Raw genomic sequence first — 20,251 nt, 5'->3', positions numbered from 1 at the left:
GGGAGTCGCTGGCAAGGCCGGCATTTATTGCCCATCTCTAATTGCCCTTGAGAAGATGGTGGTGAGCCACCTTCTTGAACCGCTGCAGTCTGTGTGGTGAAGGTGCTCCCACAGTGCTGTTAGGTCAGGGAGTTCCTTCAGCGACGATGAAGGAACGGCCGATATATCTCCAAGTCAGGATGACGTGTGACTCGGAGGGGAACTTAGAGATGACGGTTCTCCCATGTACCTGCTGCCCTTGTCCTTCTAGGTGATGGGAGGTCACGGGTTTGGGAGGTGCTGCTGAAGCAGCCTTGGCTTCCAGAATGTTGAATGACCATGGTCTCTTTCAAACCTTACTTAAATTTGCATTTTTAAAATAGTATAAAAGCAACTATATGTTAGTGTCAGCCGTGACTCAGTGGGTAGCACTTGCGCCTCGGAATCAGAAGGTCGTGGGTTCAAACCCCACTCCAAAGACTTGAGCACAAAAATCTAGGCTGACACTCCAGTGTAATACTGAGGGAGAGCTGCACTGTCGGAGGTGCCGGCTTTTGGATGAGATGTTAAACCGAGGCCCCGTCTACCCTCTCAGGTGGATGTAGATGATCCCACGGCACTGTTTCTAAGAAGAGCAGGGAAGTTCTCCCCGGCGTCCTGGCCAATATTTATCCCTCAATGAACATCACTAAAACAGATTATCTGATCATTAGCACATTGCTGTTTGTGGGAACTTGCTGTGCGTAAATTGGCTGCCATGTTTCCTACATTACAACAGTGACTGCACTTCAAAAAGTACTTAATTGGCTGTAAAGCGCTTTGGGACATCCGGTGTTAGTGAAAATCGCTATAGAAATTTAAGTTTTTTAAAATATATTTTTCAGGTGGTGATTGTAGGATCCTGCTGCTCACCTACATAGCAAACAGCAAAGTAACAAATGACTAGTTAACCTGCTGATTTTAAATGGCGTTAGTCGATGGATGAACATTGGGCAGGACATCGAGAACTCACAGCTCCTGTTTGAATAGTGCCCTGGGATCTTCAACAAGCACCTGAACTATCCGATCGGGACCTCAGTTTAACAGCTCACATGAAGGACGGCACCTCTGACAATCCCTCCGTGCTGCACTAGCACGTCAGCCTAGATAATGTGCTCCAACTCCTGGAGCTTGGCTTGAACATATGACCACCTGGCCCAGAGATGAGGCCGACGCCACTGACCGCTTCTCAAGGGAGCGCCTGCTCAGAATGAAAGCGCGGTGCTCCAGGTTAGTGACTCGCACTGCCTTATGCCCAACATTGGTTTCCCACCCTGCTCCCCCGGCACACGTCATGGTTTTACCCTTCGGTTATGTCTGGTGGCAGGTCGACACCTCCTTGCTCGGCTGCTAATGAGGTTTCATCGGGCATGCCAACCCTCTCGAGGAAGCAAAGTGCTGGGTCTGCTCTCATCGCATTATATCGCTCGTAACCTGCAAAGAGAAACAGCCGGGTCACGGCAAGCCTCCGCAGTTCAACGTGCATCAGAGGAGCTGACTGTACAAGAGGCTCCACTCCACTGTTACGGAAATGCCGACTAACTAACAACAAATATCTCACTGCAGTGGCCATAACTTGTGCAAACTCAGTTGGTGAGTGTCAGTGGGTCACTGGACTGTGGCATCACAGCCGAGCCTCGTCCTCTGCTCACCCAATACCCAGACAAAGCGGAAACAAAAGACAAAATACTGCAGGTGCTGGAAATCTGGCAAAGGGTCATCGACCGGAAACATTAACTCGACCTTCCTCTCTCCACAGATGCTGCCTGACCTGCTGAGGGTTTCAGTTTTTAATCCACACATAGGTACAGTCCAGTGTTCACTGGACAGTAATCTGGAACAGGAACTTGAAATAAGTCCCACCCCTCCCCCCCGCTCCTCTCACTAGCTCAAGCTCACCAAAGCTAAGCACAGAACCAGCACTGGGATCAATCCTTAAACCTTCCAGGTCTGAGCAGCTCAGCAACACTCGGGCAGTACATTTACTCGCTGAGGCATCAGTCAGCTCCACTGTTAAATTTCTAGGAAGGTCCTGAGGCATAAAACATGCACACGGTCCTTTTGTACCAGGTTTCAGCTAAGCAAGCCCGTGCGTGTAGAGAGCAATGACGTGATTTAATGGGAAATCGTTCAAGTCAGACAATCCAAAAAAGTTTCATTAACACAATACTACCTCACCATTATATCATTCCTCAGCAGTGCTTTTCAAACTGATATATGGACAGATCCCCTGTAAATACTGACCCACTCCCGGGGACCCCCTGTAAATACTGACCCACTCCCGGGGACCCCCTGTAAATGCCGACCCACTCCCGGGGACCCCCTGTAAATACCGACCCACTCCCGGGGACCCCCTGTAAATACCGACCCACTCCCGGGGACCCCCTGTAAATGTTGACACACTCCCGGGGACCCCCTGTAAATGCTGACACACTCCCGGGGACCCCCTGTAAATGCTGACACACTCCCGGGGACCCCCTGTAAATGCTGACACACTCCCGGGGACCCCCTGTAAATACCGACCCACTCCCGGGGACCCCCTGTAAATACCGACCCACTCCCGGGGACCCCCTGTAAATACCGACCCACTCCCGGGGACCCCCTGTAAATACCGACCCACTCCCGGGGACCCCCTGTAAATACCGACCCACTCCCGGGGACCCCCTGTAAATACCGACCCACTCCCGGGGACCCCCTGTAAATGCTGACACACTCCCGGGGACCCCCTGTAAATACTGACACTCCCGGGGACCCCCTGTAAATGCTTACACACTCCCGGGGACCCCCAGTAAATACTGACACTCCCGGGGACCCCCCTGTAAATGCTGACACACACCCGGGGAACCCCTGCAAATACTGACACACTCCCGGGGACCCCCTGTAAATACTGACACACTCCCGGGGACCCCCTGTAAATACTGACACTCCCGGGGACCCCCCTGTAAATGCTGACACACTCCCGGGGACCCCCTGTAAATACTGACACACTCCCGGGGACCCCCAGTAAATACTGACACTCCCGGGGACCCCCTGTAAATGCTGACACACACCCGGGGAACCCCTGCAAATACTGACACACACCCGGGGAACCCCTGCAAATACTGACACACACCCGGGGCCCCCTGCAAATACTGACACACTCCCGGGGACCCCCTGTAAATGCTGACACACTCCCGGGGACCCCCAGTAAATACTGACTATCCCAGGGACCCCCAGTAAATACTGACACACTCCCGGGGAACCCCTGCAAATACTGACACTCCCGGGGACCCCCTGTAAATACTGACACACTCCCGGGGACCCCCTGTAAATACTGACACTCCCGGGGACCCCCCTGTAAATACTGACACACACCCGGGGAACCCCTGTAAATACTGACACTCCCGGGGACCCCCCTGTAAATACTGACACACTCCCGGGGAACCCCTGCAAATACTGACACAATCCCGAGGACCCCCTGTAAATACTGACACACTCCCGGGGACCCCCTGTAAATACTGACACACACCCGGGGACCCCCTGTAAATACTGACACACACCCGGGGACCCCCTGTAAATACTGACACACTCCCGAGGACCCCCTGTAAATACTAACATTCCCGGGGACCCCCTGTAAATACTGACACACTCCCTGCTTCTGAAAGACAGAGTCAACTACCCAACAGAATTATCACTGCAGGAATTGCTTCTTTTATTATATAACAAACATAATATGCGACAGTCAATAAATACTAGGGTTGCAAAATTCTGGGAATTTTTAAAAAGAGGAAACTTTCTATGGGAATTTAGAGTTTTTTTGCACACTGATGGTTTTTGTCTCTGACCCTTATATTATCTTTGTCGTCAAAATAGACATACTGTTCCATACAAATAAAAACAGGCTTTCAAAACTTTATTTAGGTTATAATTTTGAACTTTATTGAACCCCCACAAAAAAGACCCATCTAAAATAAAATAAAAAGAGCGTCAGCTTATTTAGCCTGTAATTTGTCCTTATTTTGTCCCTTTGAGTCTTCTACTCATGAGTCTTCTACTCCTCATTGCTCCTCCTGATTCTCTGGCTCTGACGTGTCCATTTCCTCCTCAGTGTCAGTGTCTAGCTGTGTGGTGGACACTTCTGTATCTGGCTCAATAAGTTGTAGGTTCGCCCGGATAGCCACCAGTTTCTCCACTCTCGTTAGTCAGCCTGTTGCGCACCTTTGTATGCGTATTCCCAAAAAGTGATCAGTTTCGTTCAGAGGCCGCTGATGAAGGTGGGATTTGGAGTATCACCGATGCAATAGGTGACAGGGCCTCAGATGCACAAAGTCCCTTCCACCAGGTATGTGCACTGATATGCTTGCATGATTCCCATATCCCATCCCCATTCCAAAGACCTTGCTTGGTAGAGAACTTTGCCAGACTTCCCAGAACTTTGCCCACATCCAGATTGAGATGGTGTGAGAGGGTAGAAATCACACTGTAAGCGCTGTTGATCTGTTCTCCAGAAAGTATTGGTCTCCCAACATGCTTTGGGTCCAGCATGTATGCTGCAGCATGAATCGGCTTGACACAAAATCCGGACAGACTGACATACCCGAACTGGTAATACACTTCACCCCGCCGGACTCAAATCTAAACAAGGGGTGAATGTGGTAAACCACTTTTATCGTTCACTATCGTTACACTATGTTTTCCACTGTTATATCGTTACACTATGGTTATCACTGTTACACTGTTGTATCACTACAAGGTCGCCTCTTGTCACGCTGTTATACCTGGGCTGACCACTGCTGACTCCGCCCATGGCTCCACCTACCTGCCCAGGTATAAAGGTGGTCGACTGGCTGGCATTCCTCCTTGTTGGATCCGATCACCCACGAGGGTGGGCTCTGTTATTTAGCCAATAAAAACCTATAGTTACTTTCTTAACTCGTCGCTTTTCATTGGATGAATTGATAGGTATATCAACGCGTCTGTATGAATTGAACAATTGCCTTCTCCTCTGCTTTGAGCAGCAGGGATGTGGGTAGGGCAATGCTGATTTGTTCTTTTAAATCAGTAAAAAGCCTGAGAACATCTGACAAGACAGCGTCATCTCCTTCAATCTGAGCAATTGCAGATGCTACTGGTGAGAGTAGTTTAAGGCTGCTAACCACTCTCTCCCAAAACACATCATCCAGCAGTATTTTCTTGATGGTGGTTTCCATATCCCCAGACTGGGATATTGCCATTTCTTGCAGCGACTCCTTACCCTCCAGAAGGCTGTTGTACATTATGACAACACCACCCCATCTAGTGTTGTTGGGCAGCTTCAGTGTGGTGTTCTTGTTCTTTGTCATTTGCTTGGAGTTGTAGGTTGCTGCAACTACCTGTTTTCCCCTGACATACTTAACAACTTGCTTGGCTCTCTTGTACAGTGCTTCCATGGTTCTCAAACCCATGATGTCCTTGAGGAGCAGGTTAAGCCCATGAGCTGCGCACCCAATAGACGTAATATGAGGGTAGGCCTCCTCCACTTGAGCCCAAGCAGCCTTCGTATTCGCAGCATTGTCAGTAACTACTGCAAAGACCTTTTGTGATCCAAGATCGTTGATGACCGCTTTCAGCTCATCAGCAATGTATGTGCCTGTGTGTCTGTTGTCCTTCGTGTCTGTGCTCTTGAAGAACACTGGGAGAGGAGTGGAGACGATGTAGTTAATGATGCCCTCCCCTTGTACATTTGACCACCCATCTGAGATAACTGCAACACAGTCTGCCATCGCTATCGTTTTTGAGCTTTCCTTGGACTCTGTTATACTCAGCCTCCAGCAAATAAGTAGACAAAGCATGTCTGGTGGGAGGACAGTATGCAGGGCGAATAACATTGAAAAATCTCTTCCAGTACACATTGGCTGTGAGCATGAGGGGTGAGCCTGTTGCATATACAGCTCGAGCAAGGCACTCATTTGCATTCTTCTGGCTATGGTTATCCATTGTATCAAAGAACCTTCCAAGTGGGCCAGGAGTTGCTGATGATAAGGAGCCTGATGCTGAATGAGAACCATCATCTTCTTGAATGGAAGCAGAGGAACTCTGGGCTGACTGCTGTGAGCTTTGAGTGAAGTTGTTGCATTTGGATAAATGCTGCTGCATCTTTGTGGCATTCTTTACATATGGCTTTCTACAGTGTTTGCACATGTACACAGTCTTTCCATCTTTAATGCCTGGGGTAAAATGCTTCCACACATCCGACGGTAAACGTGGCATTGTTCTATGCAGAGAAATAAAGGGCATTCATCTCTGTGTCGAACTGCGGTCGATCAGCACGATTGCAACAGGGTGAGTACATTTTTGCTGATGCTCCATGTGATGGAAGCATGACCTGTACACACACGACGCTACATCACCAATAGTGTATTATTTTGTATATTTTAAATTGAAGGACAACAGAGTTCAACAAGTAACTGGTTTATTTGGTATAAAGTCTGATTTACTTACTGCATCATCACAACATCAGCAGAAAACAAAATGACTTCCCTCAGGACCCCTAACCTGGATCTTAAAAAAACTATAGCAGTCTTACAGATGCCTGCAGGCCAATCACAATTCGATATGCAAATATTACAAATAGAGGGAGCTAATCGCTCATCCACTCATCCAACCAATCAGGACACATTTGTTCACAGTCACACACAAAACTTGTAATTATTAAAACAAGCCAAGTAAGAAGATAAACATATATTGATTAAGAAATTCCTTAATAATTAAGATTCCATCTCTGTTAGTAATTTTAAGAGAGGACCTGTGGAAAAAAAAGAAAGAAATACAAAAAAAACAATATTATGCTAGCATGTGCTTTTTTGGGCAAAATTCCCAAAATCGGAAATTTCCCGGAAACTTTCCACCCCTTTGCAACCCTAATAAATACAGGAAAATATAAAATGCCAAGCTGTTGCGACATTGTGCTAATGGCCCTCCAAGTTCCAGGCACACAGCTATTCATTAATGGGAACTGCAAGCAGAAGTTTATGGAGCTTTTATTGGTTATTGACTGATGAGACCCAAGGGGGCCTTGCATTTTGAAAACAAGTTACAAATCGAATGTCAGAACAGGCTGGAGGGGCCGAATGGCCTACTCCTGTTCCTGTGAATGGAAATCAACCAATGCAGGAATGAGTTTCAGGATTTTAATGAAAAAATTAAGCACTGTTTACCAATACTGAGAGGGGATCTCATTGAAACTTATAAAATTCTAACAGGACTAGACAGACTAGATGCAGGAAGGATGTTCCCGATGGCTGGGGGAGTCCAGAACCAGGGGTCACAGTCTAAGGATAAGGGGTAAGCCATTTAGGACTGAGATGAGGAGGAATTTCTTCACCCAGAGAGTGGTGAACCTGTGGAATTCTCTACCACAGAAGGCAGTAGAGGTCAATTCATTAAATATATTCAAGAAGGAGTTGGCTATATTTCTTAAGGCTAAAGGGATCAAGGGATATGGGGAGAAAGCAGGGACAGGGTACTGAATTTGGATAATCAGCCATGATCTCATTGAATGGTGGAACAGGCTCGAGGGGCCGAATGGCCTACTCCTGCTCCTATCTTCTATGTTTCAATAAATTCTTAACATTTAAAATGAATAGCAGGATGGCCGAGTGGGGATGGAGAGAAGGTGCTTGTAATATTCCAGCCACAATCAATTATCTTGCTCCCCGGTGGATATACTTCCACCGCCAGCATCTTCAATATTAGAATACAGGTCGTTAACACGTTATGTCAAACCATCTCACACGATGAATTATTTTGAAGTAATCTTTCTGCAGCAGCTACATCGCCAGAAGGGCAATGGTTCCACGTAACCATGGATGCAGCCTTACCGTGTTTATAAACTCCAATGAGCAGGGACTTGTCCGAGTCTCCACCCCACCAGTCGACTGGTACATCATTGTAGTCAACCTCAGGAATCCAGACTTCCAGCTTACTGTACCCCAGGGTGTGGGGAAGAGAGAGCGAGCGTGAGAGACAGACAGAGCGAGAGGTGGCGACAGCGAGAAACAGACAGAAAAAAAAATTCCATTAGAAATCATTTATTAATTATTCACACTAGTTACTGATTTTAGAGTTTTCATACACAAGCCCTCAACTTGCAGCAGAGAATAGCTGCATTGCAGCTTTACACTTATTTCGAGTGCCAACTCTAAGGAACGGGAGGAGGCCGTTCATCCCCTCGAGCTTGTTCCGTTGTTCTAATTGATCATGGCTGATCTGTACCTCAACACCAATTACCAGCCTTTGCTCCATATCCCTTGATAGTCTTACCCAACAAACATCTATTGATCTCAGTCTTGGGAATCTGGATCTAATATTCATGCAGCTGGTATCGACCCACTGTCCAGACTGAGGGAATCATGGGACTCAAGCAACATAAAGAACCAACACCTCATCACTGACCCAACAGCAGAGGTCCCTGGCTTGGACCTTCCTCGAAGACAGTGGACGGCGCTCAACCCAATCCACACAGAGTGTGGACGGTGCGGCCTCCTGCTCCACAGGTGGAAGATAAGGGACGACCCGAAGTACGGCTGTGGCCACGAGTCCCAGACTGTGGAACTCATCACATCAACCTGCCCACTGAGATCTGTTGCGGGAGGCACCTCATTTCTCCACTCGGCATCTCAGGAGGCCATCGAATGGAGAGCCAAACTAGACACCCCATTAGAAGCTTTTCCCGTCATATGAAAGTAGCAGTAGTCTTGAAAGCTCCAAATGACCTCAGCATACAAAGCTTTTTGGAGGAAGAGTTTTCCAGATTTCCACTACCCTTTGTGTGAACAAGTGCTTCCTGACATCACCCCTGAACGTCCTCGTTCTAATTTTAAAGTTATGCCCCCTTGTTCTGGACTCCCCCCATCAGTGGAATAGTTTCTCTCTATCGACCCTAGCGAATCCATTAATCATCTTAAATATCTCAATTAGATCACCCCTCAACCATCTATACTCGAGGGAATACAAGCCTATGTCTATGCAACCTGGCCTCATAATTTAAAACGTTTAGCCCTGGTGTCAATCTTCACTAGGGTACTTGTGGCAAATTTTGATGCAACTACTGGTGTAGATTTTATATGCATTGGTGTTACAATAACTCCAGGCTTAGGGCCTGCAATGGTGTTAAATGTCCTTAGCATTTTTAATATTATATTTCTCCATTTCCACCAATTTTCTCTGCTGGGTTACAGGTTTACAGTCACCGTTACCTCACACAAGGACCATTTTTCAGCTGAGTGTCAGCAGGCTGTTGAACAGCGACTGGCACCGATGTAGCACTTTGAATCATCGAATCTTACAGCACAGAAAGAGGCCATTCGGCCCATCATGCCTGTGCTGGCTCTTTGAAAGAGCTCTCCAATTAGTCCCACTCCCCCCCTGCTCTTTCCCCATAGCCCTGCAATTTTCTCGCTTTTCAAGTATTTATCCAATTCCCTTTTCAAAGTCATTATTGAATCTGCTTCCAACACCCTTTCAGGCAGCGCATTCCAGATCACAACAACTCACCGCGTAAAAAGAAGTCTCATCTCCCCCCTGGTTCTTTTGCCAATGATCTTCAATCTGTGTCCTCTGGTTACCGACCCTCCCGCCACTGGGAACAGTTTCTCCTTATTTACTCTATCAAAATCCATTATAACTGAACATAGAAGAATGTCCCAAGTTGCCTCAGAGACGCAAGGGGCAAATAAAATGGAGAGGGGCAGTGGAGTCCAATCCCATCTTCATCCAATATTACACGCGATTTTCCAGAGGGGTAAGAATCCTGGCCAACTTTAAGCCCTTACCCATGGTTTCCCATTCATTATATGGTTAAAACTGGGCACCTCATTTGAAACAAGGAATCGGAACTAGGACCTTCTTGCTGTGTGTGGCTCAGCATCAAACCGTACCGTTCTTTTACCTGGGGCAGTTTTGCCAGTGACATACCTTGCATCGATACCATCCAAAGCTTTGTCAGCAGCTTCTCCCAGCACCTCCTGCTTGAGGTAATACAGCATCCGTACTCTCAGCAAGACCCTGAGTAACCACACAAAGCAAAACAAAATCAAGCTCAAGATAGAATGGGGCAGAAACTTCTGTTTATTTACACCCTGCCTGTCCCGTAGAACAGCACTTTCCAAGGGGGAGAGGGTGTTGCTGAGCAGGAGTGAGGTCCAGTCCCACAACAGCATGGCTGACTCTCAAATGACCTCGGCAGTGGCCGAACAAACCACTCAGTTGTATCAAACTAGTAGAAAGGACGGACTGCGGTGGTTGAAGAAGAAATGCCACCACCAACAAATGCCGACTGTTCCACTAACCCAAGTGTGCCACCTGCACTCGCACACCCCGGGGTCAGGCCCACATGATCCCTCCCCCGGGTCCGCACGCACTCTCCCCACGCCCCCCCACCCCGGGGCCCGCGTGCACTCCCTCCCTCCCGCCGGGGCCCGCCACACTCACTTGTTGCAGTGCTGTTTGAGATGTTTCTTATAGCCGTCATCATGGAAGAGCACATCTGGGTTACAGCTGGCCACCCAATCAGCATTCTTAACCTCGGGCTGGGACAACGGGGTCTTCATCTTCTTGCCTTTCCTCCCCCTGGGTACAGGCGCCGATAACCCTGGAAGGAAATGGTTCACGGCCTCAATTTACTGACCGTTCCGATCCACAATATGAATGACATTTCAGCCCCAGCATCTCCTTGTGCTGCGACCCTTGTCTACTTCCTGCACTCAGGCACACAACCCTCTGGCAAAGCTTTCCACCCAAACGTGAACCCAACCTTTCTCGTCTCAAATATTGAAGGATCTTTCTGCTTTTATTTTATATTTCCAGAATTTGTGGGAGGTTCCTTATTACGAAAGGGAGCTGGAAGCAGATTCAATAGTAACTTTCAAAGGGAATTCGATAAATACTTGAAGGGGAAAAAGTTTGCTGGGCTCTGGGGAAAGAGCAGGGGAGTGGAGAGCTCTTTCAAAGAGCTTGCACAGGCAGGATGGGCCGAATGGCCTCCTTCTGCGCTGTAAGATTCTATGATTTTTCTCTCCGCACTAAATGTTTGGGGTATCCCTTCTTCTTAGGCAGTCCCTCGGAACAGAGGATGACTTAGCTTAAAGACCAATAACCTGGGGTATGCGGTCTGGGTCTACTCGGAGGGCCCTGTTTTCAAAGGGCTGTTTTGGCCTCATGGTGACCCACCATTTATAATCTCCCCTCCTGACCCGCTCTAGGGTTCATAGAATCTTACAACACAGGAGGCCATTCAGCCCATCGCACCTGTTCTTGGATACTAGGATGCAGCCAGTGCTGATTTTGATGAGTCAGTGTTTCAAATGGCCTAGACTCCTATACTCTTGAAGAATCGGTTCCCAGTGTCTCCACTACTACCCTCTGGTTGGGAAGCCAGTACTCACTGCTCAACTGACGAAGCAATGATACACACAAGACGGCCCGGGGCCACTTGCAGCCCACCCACTCTCAGCAGCCTGTCACTGCCTGCTCTCTCGATCCACAGCTCACCGCTCCCTCACCGGCCTGAGCTCTCCACCCACAGCCCACCCGCTCTCAGCAGCCTGTCACTGCCTGCTCCCTCGATCCACAGCCCGCTTCTCCCTCACCGGCCTGAGCTCTCGATCCACAGCTCACCGCTCCCTCACCGGCCTGAGCCCTCGATCCACAGCCCACCTGCTCTCAGCGGCCTGTCACTGCCTGCTCCGAGCCCTCGATCCACAGCCCACCCGCTCTCAGCGGCCTGTCACTGCCTACTCCCTGAGCCCTCGATCCACAGCCCACTCGCTCTCGGAGCTTCACACAACTGTATAAATGTTCACACAAAGAGGAGGCCATTCGAACCATCTGTTTCACTTCCGATGTTTGCTCCACATCGGAACGACCAAATAGAATCCCATTTTCCAGCACTTCCCCAGTGCCCTTGAACATTTAGTTCCCTCAAACGTTGCGACCAACTCAACTTCAACTTGGGGTAAAGCTTTCCATCTCTGAATAACCGTGTGTGTCGGGAAATGAAATCCTCCCTCAGCCCCCTTTACATGCCCAGTACTAATCCTGAGCTTGGGTTTATGATGCACGAGACAGATTAGAGGGAAGGCAGGATTGGGATTGAGGTCCTCAACTAAAAGTTCAGTAAATCTGCCCCAGAGGATCTCGTACCCGAGTGATTGTGCAGTGCTTGATTCTGTCCATCCTTTGTGGGAGTAATAAGGTCCCAGATGAAGCTTTTAATCTTCTCGTCCCCTTTGTAGTGTTTCAGGCAATAAACGAGGAGAGTGCGACAAATGGTCTCCATGTCCTTCTCCGTCAGGTGCCACTTGAATCGTCCATGTGACAGGATGTCCTTCCATCGCCCCCACCTGCAACACAGGAGGGCGAGAGCACTTTAGGCGACAGCTTTATTCAAACAGCGGCCTGCAATTCGCCACTAATTCCGAACACAACTCTAGCGCGTAGAAATGTTAGGCTGTAGCTATAACCTCAAAGGCGTTTCCACTTCACAGCGTAACTCCAGAGTCAGGTCCTACGCGGTAGCGGGCCAGGGCAAATCCCTCTGGGGTTTTTTCTAACTCCAATTATGTCATGATTCAAAGGATATTTGCAAATGGAGCTACAACACCTCCATTGTTGAGTGAAGAGGAAGGGGACAGTTTTTGCTGTTCTAACAGAGGGGCTGTATTAACAAACAGTGGACCACATCCAAGCCATGATTAAAATCAGTTAATGAATGAGCTGGTACAGATGCAGTTTTACTTTGTACTGATCACAGTCAGGGAGGTTAGCATCGGGAAGTGGAACACTTCCCATTTCTGGACCCAGTGCCAGCGACAGGGAGAACACCTTTTTACAGAGTCCAAACTGAAAGGGGTGTGATCATGTCTCAAACTCAGACACTTGTTCCACTTCACAAGAGTTCATCAATAGCCCCAATAACCTTCAAACTAGGAGTCACAAACAACTGGAATCATAAAAGCGAGGTCTGTGTCTCCAGTTTACCATCTGGGCCAAAAGTGGACCAGGGACAACTCTGGTCAGCAGCGTGCTTCCTGCAGCCATCAAAGCATTTGTTACGGAGAAATATTCACAAACCCCTCTCCCCTTTTATATCTGATCTACCATGGTTGGCCTCATCCGCTTTGACCGCAGGGAGCAGCAGGGCAGGCATCAAATCCTGTTTCACAAAGTAATCTGTCCCTCCCCCACCCAGTTCCTAGCTAATACAGTGGACTTAAAAGATCCCATGGCACTATTTTCAAGAGCAGGAGAGTTCTCCCCAGTGTTTTGGGCCAATATTTATCCCTCAACCAACATCACTCATACAGATTATCTGGTCATTATCACATTGCTGTTTGTGGGAGCTTGCTGTGCACAAATTGGCTGCCGCGTTTCCTACATTACAACAGTGACTACACTTCAAAAGTACTTCACTGGCTGTAAAGCGTTTTGGGATGTCCTGAGGTCATGAAAGGCGCTATTGAAATGCAAGTCTTTCTTGCTCGAACTGAATCCCGTGCACACACTCACCCGAATATCAGCAGGTTCTTTTCCACCCGAAAGCACTCTGCCCGGAGGTACCGACGGGTCTTGTCATGAAGGCGGCGAGACCTCGAAGGTCTTTCTTCGCTATCACTGTCGAGCTCCGAGAACTCCATCAACTCGTCGTCCTCAAACGAATTGTAGTGTTTGGTCTGTTTCCTGATGCGTGGTGTGTCGATCACCAAGCTGTCCTGTGTGTGAGAGACAGTAACAGAGATGACAATCATTACTCCCCTCGACACTTACTCCACCCCCCTCCTTGTCATTAAGATTCAACACGGCCATGTGCAACCTTGGTGTTCAATTAGACCCAGAGCTCCTAAACCCCGTACTTTCTCCATCAACAAGACCACTTATTTTTATCCCCACCCCTACCTTAGCGCCTCCACAGATTCCACTTGACACCTGCAGACCCGTTTCCTCCAATGCTCTCCTTGATTGCCTTTCCCATCTATGCTCCAACTTATCCAAAATGTCTTCTGCCCCATACTGAATCCCGCTCATCCTCTTCTGCCCCACACCGAGTCCCGCTCATCCTCTTCTGCCCCACACCGAGTCCCGCTCATCCTCTTCTGCCCCACACCGAGTCCCGCTCATCCTCTTCTGCCCCACACCGAGTCCTGCTCCTCTTCTGCCCCACACCGAGTCCCGCTCATCCTCTTCTGCCCCACACCGAGTCCCGCTCCTCTTCTGCCCCACACCGAGTCCCGCTCATCCTCTTCTGCCCCACACCGAGTCCCGCTCCTCTTCTGCCCCACACCGAGTCCCACTCCTCTTCTGCCCCACACCGAGTCCCGCTCCTCTTCTGCCCCACACCGAGTCCCGCTCGTCCTCTGCCCCACACTAAGTCCTGCTCGTCCTCTGCCCCACAGAGTCCCGCTCGTCCTCTGCCCCACACTGAGTCCCGCTCGTCCTCTGCCCTACACTGAGTCCCACTCTTCCTCTGCCCCACACTGAGTCCCGCTCATCCGTCACTACTGTCCTTGCTGAACTACACTGGCTTCCTGACCTCCAACACGTTAAATTGAAAATCCTCCTCTTCCGATGCCTCCCATTACCTTGCGCCACCCGACCGCGGCAACATCCTCCAGACTTTCTCTCCCTCCGCACCTTCGAGTCTTGTGACCCTCTCTCCACCCACCACTCGTGGGAGAGCTTTTAGCCGCTTGTTCTCAGGCACTCCCTGCCCCTCCCTCTTTCCTCTGTTTCAGCTTATGTAGGAAAATTCGGTAACAATTCTGTCCGAGCGGTGTCCCGCAGATGATTGAGCAGTTTTTTAGTGAACTGGTTGAGGGAGAAATGTAACTCTCTCCTTTCCTGCCAGTAGAGACACTAGGGCCTAGAAATTCAGTATAGCCACGTTCGGGGCGCTAAAGTCGGGCGGCCGCTAAAGTTCGCGCCACCTTCGCCGATATTCAGTCGCATCGCCCCAAGAGGTTGCTGCTGCGCTAAAACAGGCGATGCACGACTATCATTAGGCGCTAAGCCGGCGGTCCGGGGCGATACCCCCGAGGGCGGGCGCAGCGCAGGTGCGGCGAGTTGCTGATTGACGGCAGACACTCTGGCGCCGGTCAGCTCTTAAAGGGGGAGGGTGGATTTGTTTGCCTGCCACGCCCTGCACACTGCAGCCCTGAAGCTAGGCCTGACCACTTCTGCTTCATCTGTGCAACGTCCAGGGCAATGGAGAAGGCCAGCGTTTGCACCCATTGCAGCCCCCATTATATGTTTGCAAACAATGATATGACACTGAAGGCAAAGACAAGTGGAAAGCTGTGGCCTGAAGCCACAAGTACCTGTCCGAGTGTTGAGCCAAAGCCTTTGTCTCTCTGCAAAGATCCGTCTCTCAAAAAGGAGTGCTGCAAAATGGCAGCCTTTTCTACTGCAGGAGGTGTGACCTTAAATTTGCACCCCCCGCGCCCCGCATCGACTGAGAACCGTTCCCCTCTACCAGTCGCTAGGGGCGCCAGGCGCACAATAGGGCGTCGCCACTGAATTTCCGGTTTGGGGCGCACAAAGGGCGTTGCATGAGGAAATGGCGTCAGGATCTGCGCGCGCAGCTGAGCGCGCGCAAAGACTTTGCGCCGCCGCTAAATCTTGAGTGAAGTTGGGGAGAGGCGCAGATCACGCTGCGCCCGGCCGCTAGCCGCCTAGCGCCCAACATCTCCTCCTCCTAAGGCGCTACCGGCTGGCGCAAGCAACTGAATTTCTAGGCCTAGATCTTTAATACCCACCTGAACAGATAAATGGGGCACTGGTTTAACATTTCGCTTCAAGGATGCAAACCAACCATACCAGAGCCACACCGATTCGAAGCACACAGTCCTGTGCATCCACTTATTAAAATATAAGTATCTCTAGTGGTGTTACACACAGGAAGTCAGGACTAAGTGTAGTCTTCAGGGAAAGTGGGGTTAGGGAGCGGGTGACAATCGGACTGGGGAGCACCGATGCAATTCAGTCCCCATTTAAAAGTCATACATTCTGTCCTTATTTTTATATTTCCATTATGAATTCCTATGTCAACATTTATTCTGGAAACTGCCTGTAAACACGTCACGCTGTAAATATACCGTCCTGAAAGTGGAGGCACTGGAAGTGCACACAAGACAATATATTTTCAATATATTATATAGAAATATACAGACAGACACATACAAACACGTGCACGCTATAATTTACCCAACTGTTTGACAGTAATGTAGATTAATTGAAATGTCACATCCGTGATACCCTGTCCGGCCAAGTTCCTGATCTCTGCCATATCGTGGAGACACGTGCTGGGCGGAGACCAGAGCTGCATTGGCAGAGATCTGCCTTCTGCATCAGCTGGTACACGGTTTAAAGCGAGACCAAGAGACAGGGATGAAAAAACCCATGTTGAATAGTTTTAACCAGAGGGGCTGGTCCAGTATAGGGACCGCAGGTGAGCCAATAGGTCGGAGGTCAGCAACAACCAGGCCATATAGCACAGTGACCATTTCTAGAGCCACGACTGTCCCATTTTTAATGTTTTCTGAAATTATGACACGTGCGAACCCTTGTCCAAGAAAAGCACCGATGAAGCCACTTACTTTTCCATTTTTCGACTCTATATCCAGCTCTGCAATTTTGGCCCATTTCTGCCAGAAGTTGGGGTCGTCTAAGGAGATGTCAGTTCTATTCCCTGAAGCCACGAAACTGGCCTGGAGCAGAAACAAATCACAGCAGAGTTCCAGAGGTGTTAAAAACGACAGGTCTTTGTAATGAAGCTGTAAATGCCTCAAGTGACTAACAGATATAAAAAAGATCTGTAAATGATATTAAAATTACTCAGCCAGGACACAGTCCTGGGCTTACAAAGGGAGGTCTGAGAAGAACTGAATTAAGTAGCACAACATGCTCGGATCATGCTATGGTGTCTGAAGGTGAATGTGTTTAACAGCATGCTGAAAACAGGCCTGAATGAACGCATTGAGCTCAGGCCGATGTAGAATTAGTACTTCGAGAACCTTCTGACCTAACTTCCTGAGGCACAGAGGGAACCAAGACTAACCGCCCAACATGATGGTGATCCCAGTGATCCCAGATTAACTCATGATACACAGGAACAGGGACTGAGGCTAGACTGGCAAGGTCTGTAGTGCCATGTGGCCTCACATTCAGGGGGACTCTATGAGCAGGACTCTGAGGAACACTCTCTTCTCTCCTTCCCCCCCCCCCCCCCGCCACCCCCCGCAAAGGGAGAAATGGTCACTGCATTTGAGTAGTCGAGCCTCAAACTACATGGTTAAGACTCTCTAATGTGTTAATTAAATGGAGGTGGTGAACCAAGTTTTTAAAATTAATTTATTCCTTCCAGTGCTCCTCCTCTCCTCGTGGCAATGGCAAAAAAAGACTACTTCCTCTAGTCGGGGAATCAGTGACGAGAAGTCAACAATTTAAAATCAGTCAGAGTGAGAAGATGGGTTCGGAGAAATGTCATTAGAGGTTGTTGGAGCAGGGAATGGTTTGCCACAGGAAGGGGTTGAGGTAGAGACCACTGCATCTTGTCAAGGAAAGTGGATAAATATTTGAAGCAGAGGAAGACACAGGACTATGGGGAGAGAATGGAGCAGTGGGATTAGTTTAGAAACATAGATAGGAGGAGTAGGCCATTCGGCCCCTCGAGCCTGCTCCACCATTTAATGAGATCATGGCTGATCATCCAAATTCAGTACCCTGTCCCTGCTTTCTCCCCATATCCCTTGATCCCTTGAGCTTTAAGAAATATATCCAACTCCTTCTTGAATATATTTAATGAATTGGCCTCTACTGCCTTCTGTGGTAGAGAATTCCACAGGTTCACCACTCTCTGGGTGAAGAAATTCCTCCTCATCTCTGTCCTAAATGGCTTACCCCTTATCCTTAGGTTGTGACCCCTGGTTCTGGACTCTCCCGCCATCAGGAACATCCTTCCTGCATCTAGTCTGTCTAGTCCTGTTAGAATTTTATAAGTTTCAATGAGATCCCCTCTCATTCTTCTAAACTCTAGCGAGTACAAGCCCAATCGACACAATCTCTCCTCATACGTCATTCCTGCCATCCCAGGTGTCAGCCTGGTGAATCTTCGCTGCACTCTCTCCATGGCAAGAACATCCTTCCTCAGGTAAGGTGACCAAAACTGCACACAATACTCAAGGTGTGGTCTCACCAAGGCCCTGTACAACTGCAGCAAGACAGCCTTGCTCCTGTACTCGAATCCTCTCGCTATGAAGGCCAACATACCATTTGCCTTCTTAACCGCCTGCTGCAACTGCATGCTTACCTTCAGCGACTGGTGCACAAGGACACCCAGGTCTCGTTGCACTTCCCCTTTTCCCAATCTATTGCCGTTCAGATAATAATCTGTCTTCCTGTTTTTGCCACCAAAGTGGATAACCTCGCGTTTATCCTCATTATACTGCATTTGCCATGCATCTGCCCAATCGCCCACCCCACCCAACAGGGTTATTGGGAGAGAGCACAGCAGCGAGATTAGTTTGGGGATTGATACAGGGTTATTGGGAGAACACGGAGCAGTGGGATTAGTTTGGGGATTGATATAAGGTTATTAGGAGGGAACAGAGCAGTGGGATTAGTTTGGGGATTGATATAAGGTTATTAGGAGGGAACAGAGCAGTGGGATTAGTTTGGGATTGATACAGGGTTATTGGGAGAGAGCAGAGCAGTGGGATTAGTTTGGGATTGATACAGGGTTATTGGGAGAGAGCAGTGGGATTAGTTTGGGATTGATACAGGGTTATTGGGAGAGAGCAGAGCAGTGGGATTAGTTTGGGATTGCTCCAAAGAGCCGGCACAGACACGATGGGATGAATGGCCTCCTTGGGTGCTGTAAATTCTATAGTTCACCACTGCTGTGGTCGGATTCCTCCCGAATGTCTCTGGGGTTCACCTAAGTGGGTAATCCTTATGGATGAGGCAACAAGATTTCACAGTGAATGTTGGCGGCACATTCAATGATGGGGAGAGGGAGAGTGAAAGGGGGAACAGAGCAACTGAGGCCACCCATTCAATGCCCACACCAGGACACTTTTCAGCACAGGTCACGGGATAGCGGCGCACCGTGGCTGCAGTGTGTACCATCTACAAGATGCACTGCAGCAACTCGCCAAGGCTTCTTCGGTAGCACCTCCCAATACCGCGACCTCTATCACTAGAAGGACAAGGGCAGCAGGCGCATGGGAACACCACCACCTCCAAGTTCCCCTCCAAGTCACACACCATCCTGACTTGGATTGGCCGTTCCTTCATCAAAGCTGAGTCAAAGTCGTGGAACCCCCTCATTAATAGCACCGTGGGAGCACCTTCACCACACCGACTGCAGCGGTTCAAAAAGGTGGCTCACCACCACCTTCTCAAGGGCAACTAGGGGTGGGAAATAAATGCTGGCCTTGCCAGTAATGCTCACATCCCAGGAACGAAAAAAAAGCGATCAGGAGCCAGAACTCTCATTGATTTCCCACCCCAAAGCACAAGCCAGAGGGAAACCATGGCTCCTTCAGGCACCTCAGTTGAGATTGGCACATATGAGCAATCAAACTCTGCACCTTTCTGTTCTGTATGGTTCAGTACCACATTGCGCTGCATGGTTCAGTACCCCATTGCGCTGCATGGTTCAGTACATCGTGCTGCATGGTTCAGTACCACATTGCGCTCACAGCCATTGTCCAATGCAACAGCAAACAGGTTATTGTGACTGCTCTGATCTCCCCTTCCCTCTTCGAAGAATAGCAGCAGTTAAAATATTCTACTCCAGCCCAGCTTACGAATCACGAACTGCAGAATCTGCTGTGAACAGGGAACACTGGAAATTATGAGCAGCTGAGTCACCCTCTGCGAGAGAAAAGCAGGTCGATGTTTGGAGTGGGACCCATAAAGCGGTGACAGAATGCTGCTACGAACCTTTGCGAACGTGGAACCCTTCCCTTCCGATTCAATGGTGATGGTGCGAGTTCGACGAAGAAGTATCTGATCAATGTCCTCTTCACAAAACTTTGATCCTTCATCCTCCTCGTCCATCAGGGCTCCATACGCTCCTTTACGTAGCAGATCTTCTACTTCGATCTTAGACAGTGGCTGCACCTGCACAGGAAGGCACCCAGACTTCAATTGTGACAGTGACTTCAATATGAAGCAGTCCTGAACTGCAATGACCATCAAGGAAGTCACACTGGGAAAA

The 20,251-nt window shown here is 49.1% G+C and overlaps 1 protein-coding gene across 1 annotated transcript in view; it reads right to left on the bottom strand.

The window, feature by feature from the left end:
• Positions 1-20,245, bottom strand: part of LOC147108950 (ATP-dependent chromatin remodeler CHD6-like) — a 60,271-nt gene extending 40,026 nt beyond the window's left edge. The window contains exons 1-8 of the mRNA XM_086005937.1: positions 19,975-20,245; positions 16,626-16,736; positions 13,543-13,745; positions 12,178-12,377; positions 10,468-10,627; positions 9,952-10,041; positions 7,857-7,960; positions 1,323-1,452 (exon numbers count right to left, since the gene is read on the bottom strand). Coding sequence (XP_085862063.1) covers positions 1,323-1,452; positions 7,857-7,960; positions 9,952-10,041; positions 10,468-10,627; positions 12,178-12,377; positions 13,543-13,745; positions 16,626-16,736; positions 19,975-20,229 — 1,253 coding nt within the window. The 5' untranslated portion in view covers positions 20,230-20,245. The remainder of the gene's footprint in view (positions 1-1,322; positions 1,453-7,856; positions 7,961-9,951; positions 10,042-10,467; positions 10,628-12,177; positions 12,378-13,542; positions 13,746-16,625; positions 16,737-19,974) is intronic.
• Between the last annotated feature and the right edge of the window lie 6 nt (positions 20,246-20,251).

The sequence above is a fragment of the Somniosus microcephalus genome, chromosome 13, assembly GCF_052327205.1.
Source record: "Somniosus microcephalus isolate GS21.2 chromosome 13, FLI_Smic_1.0, whole genome shotgun sequence".
In the NCBI taxonomy this organism is placed as follows: domain Eukaryota; kingdom Metazoa; phylum Chordata; class Chondrichthyes; order Squaliformes; family Somniosidae; genus Somniosus; species Somniosus microcephalus.
Note: the sequence above shows the minus strand (reverse complement) of the source record. Positions and strands in the feature narration are given on the sequence as shown.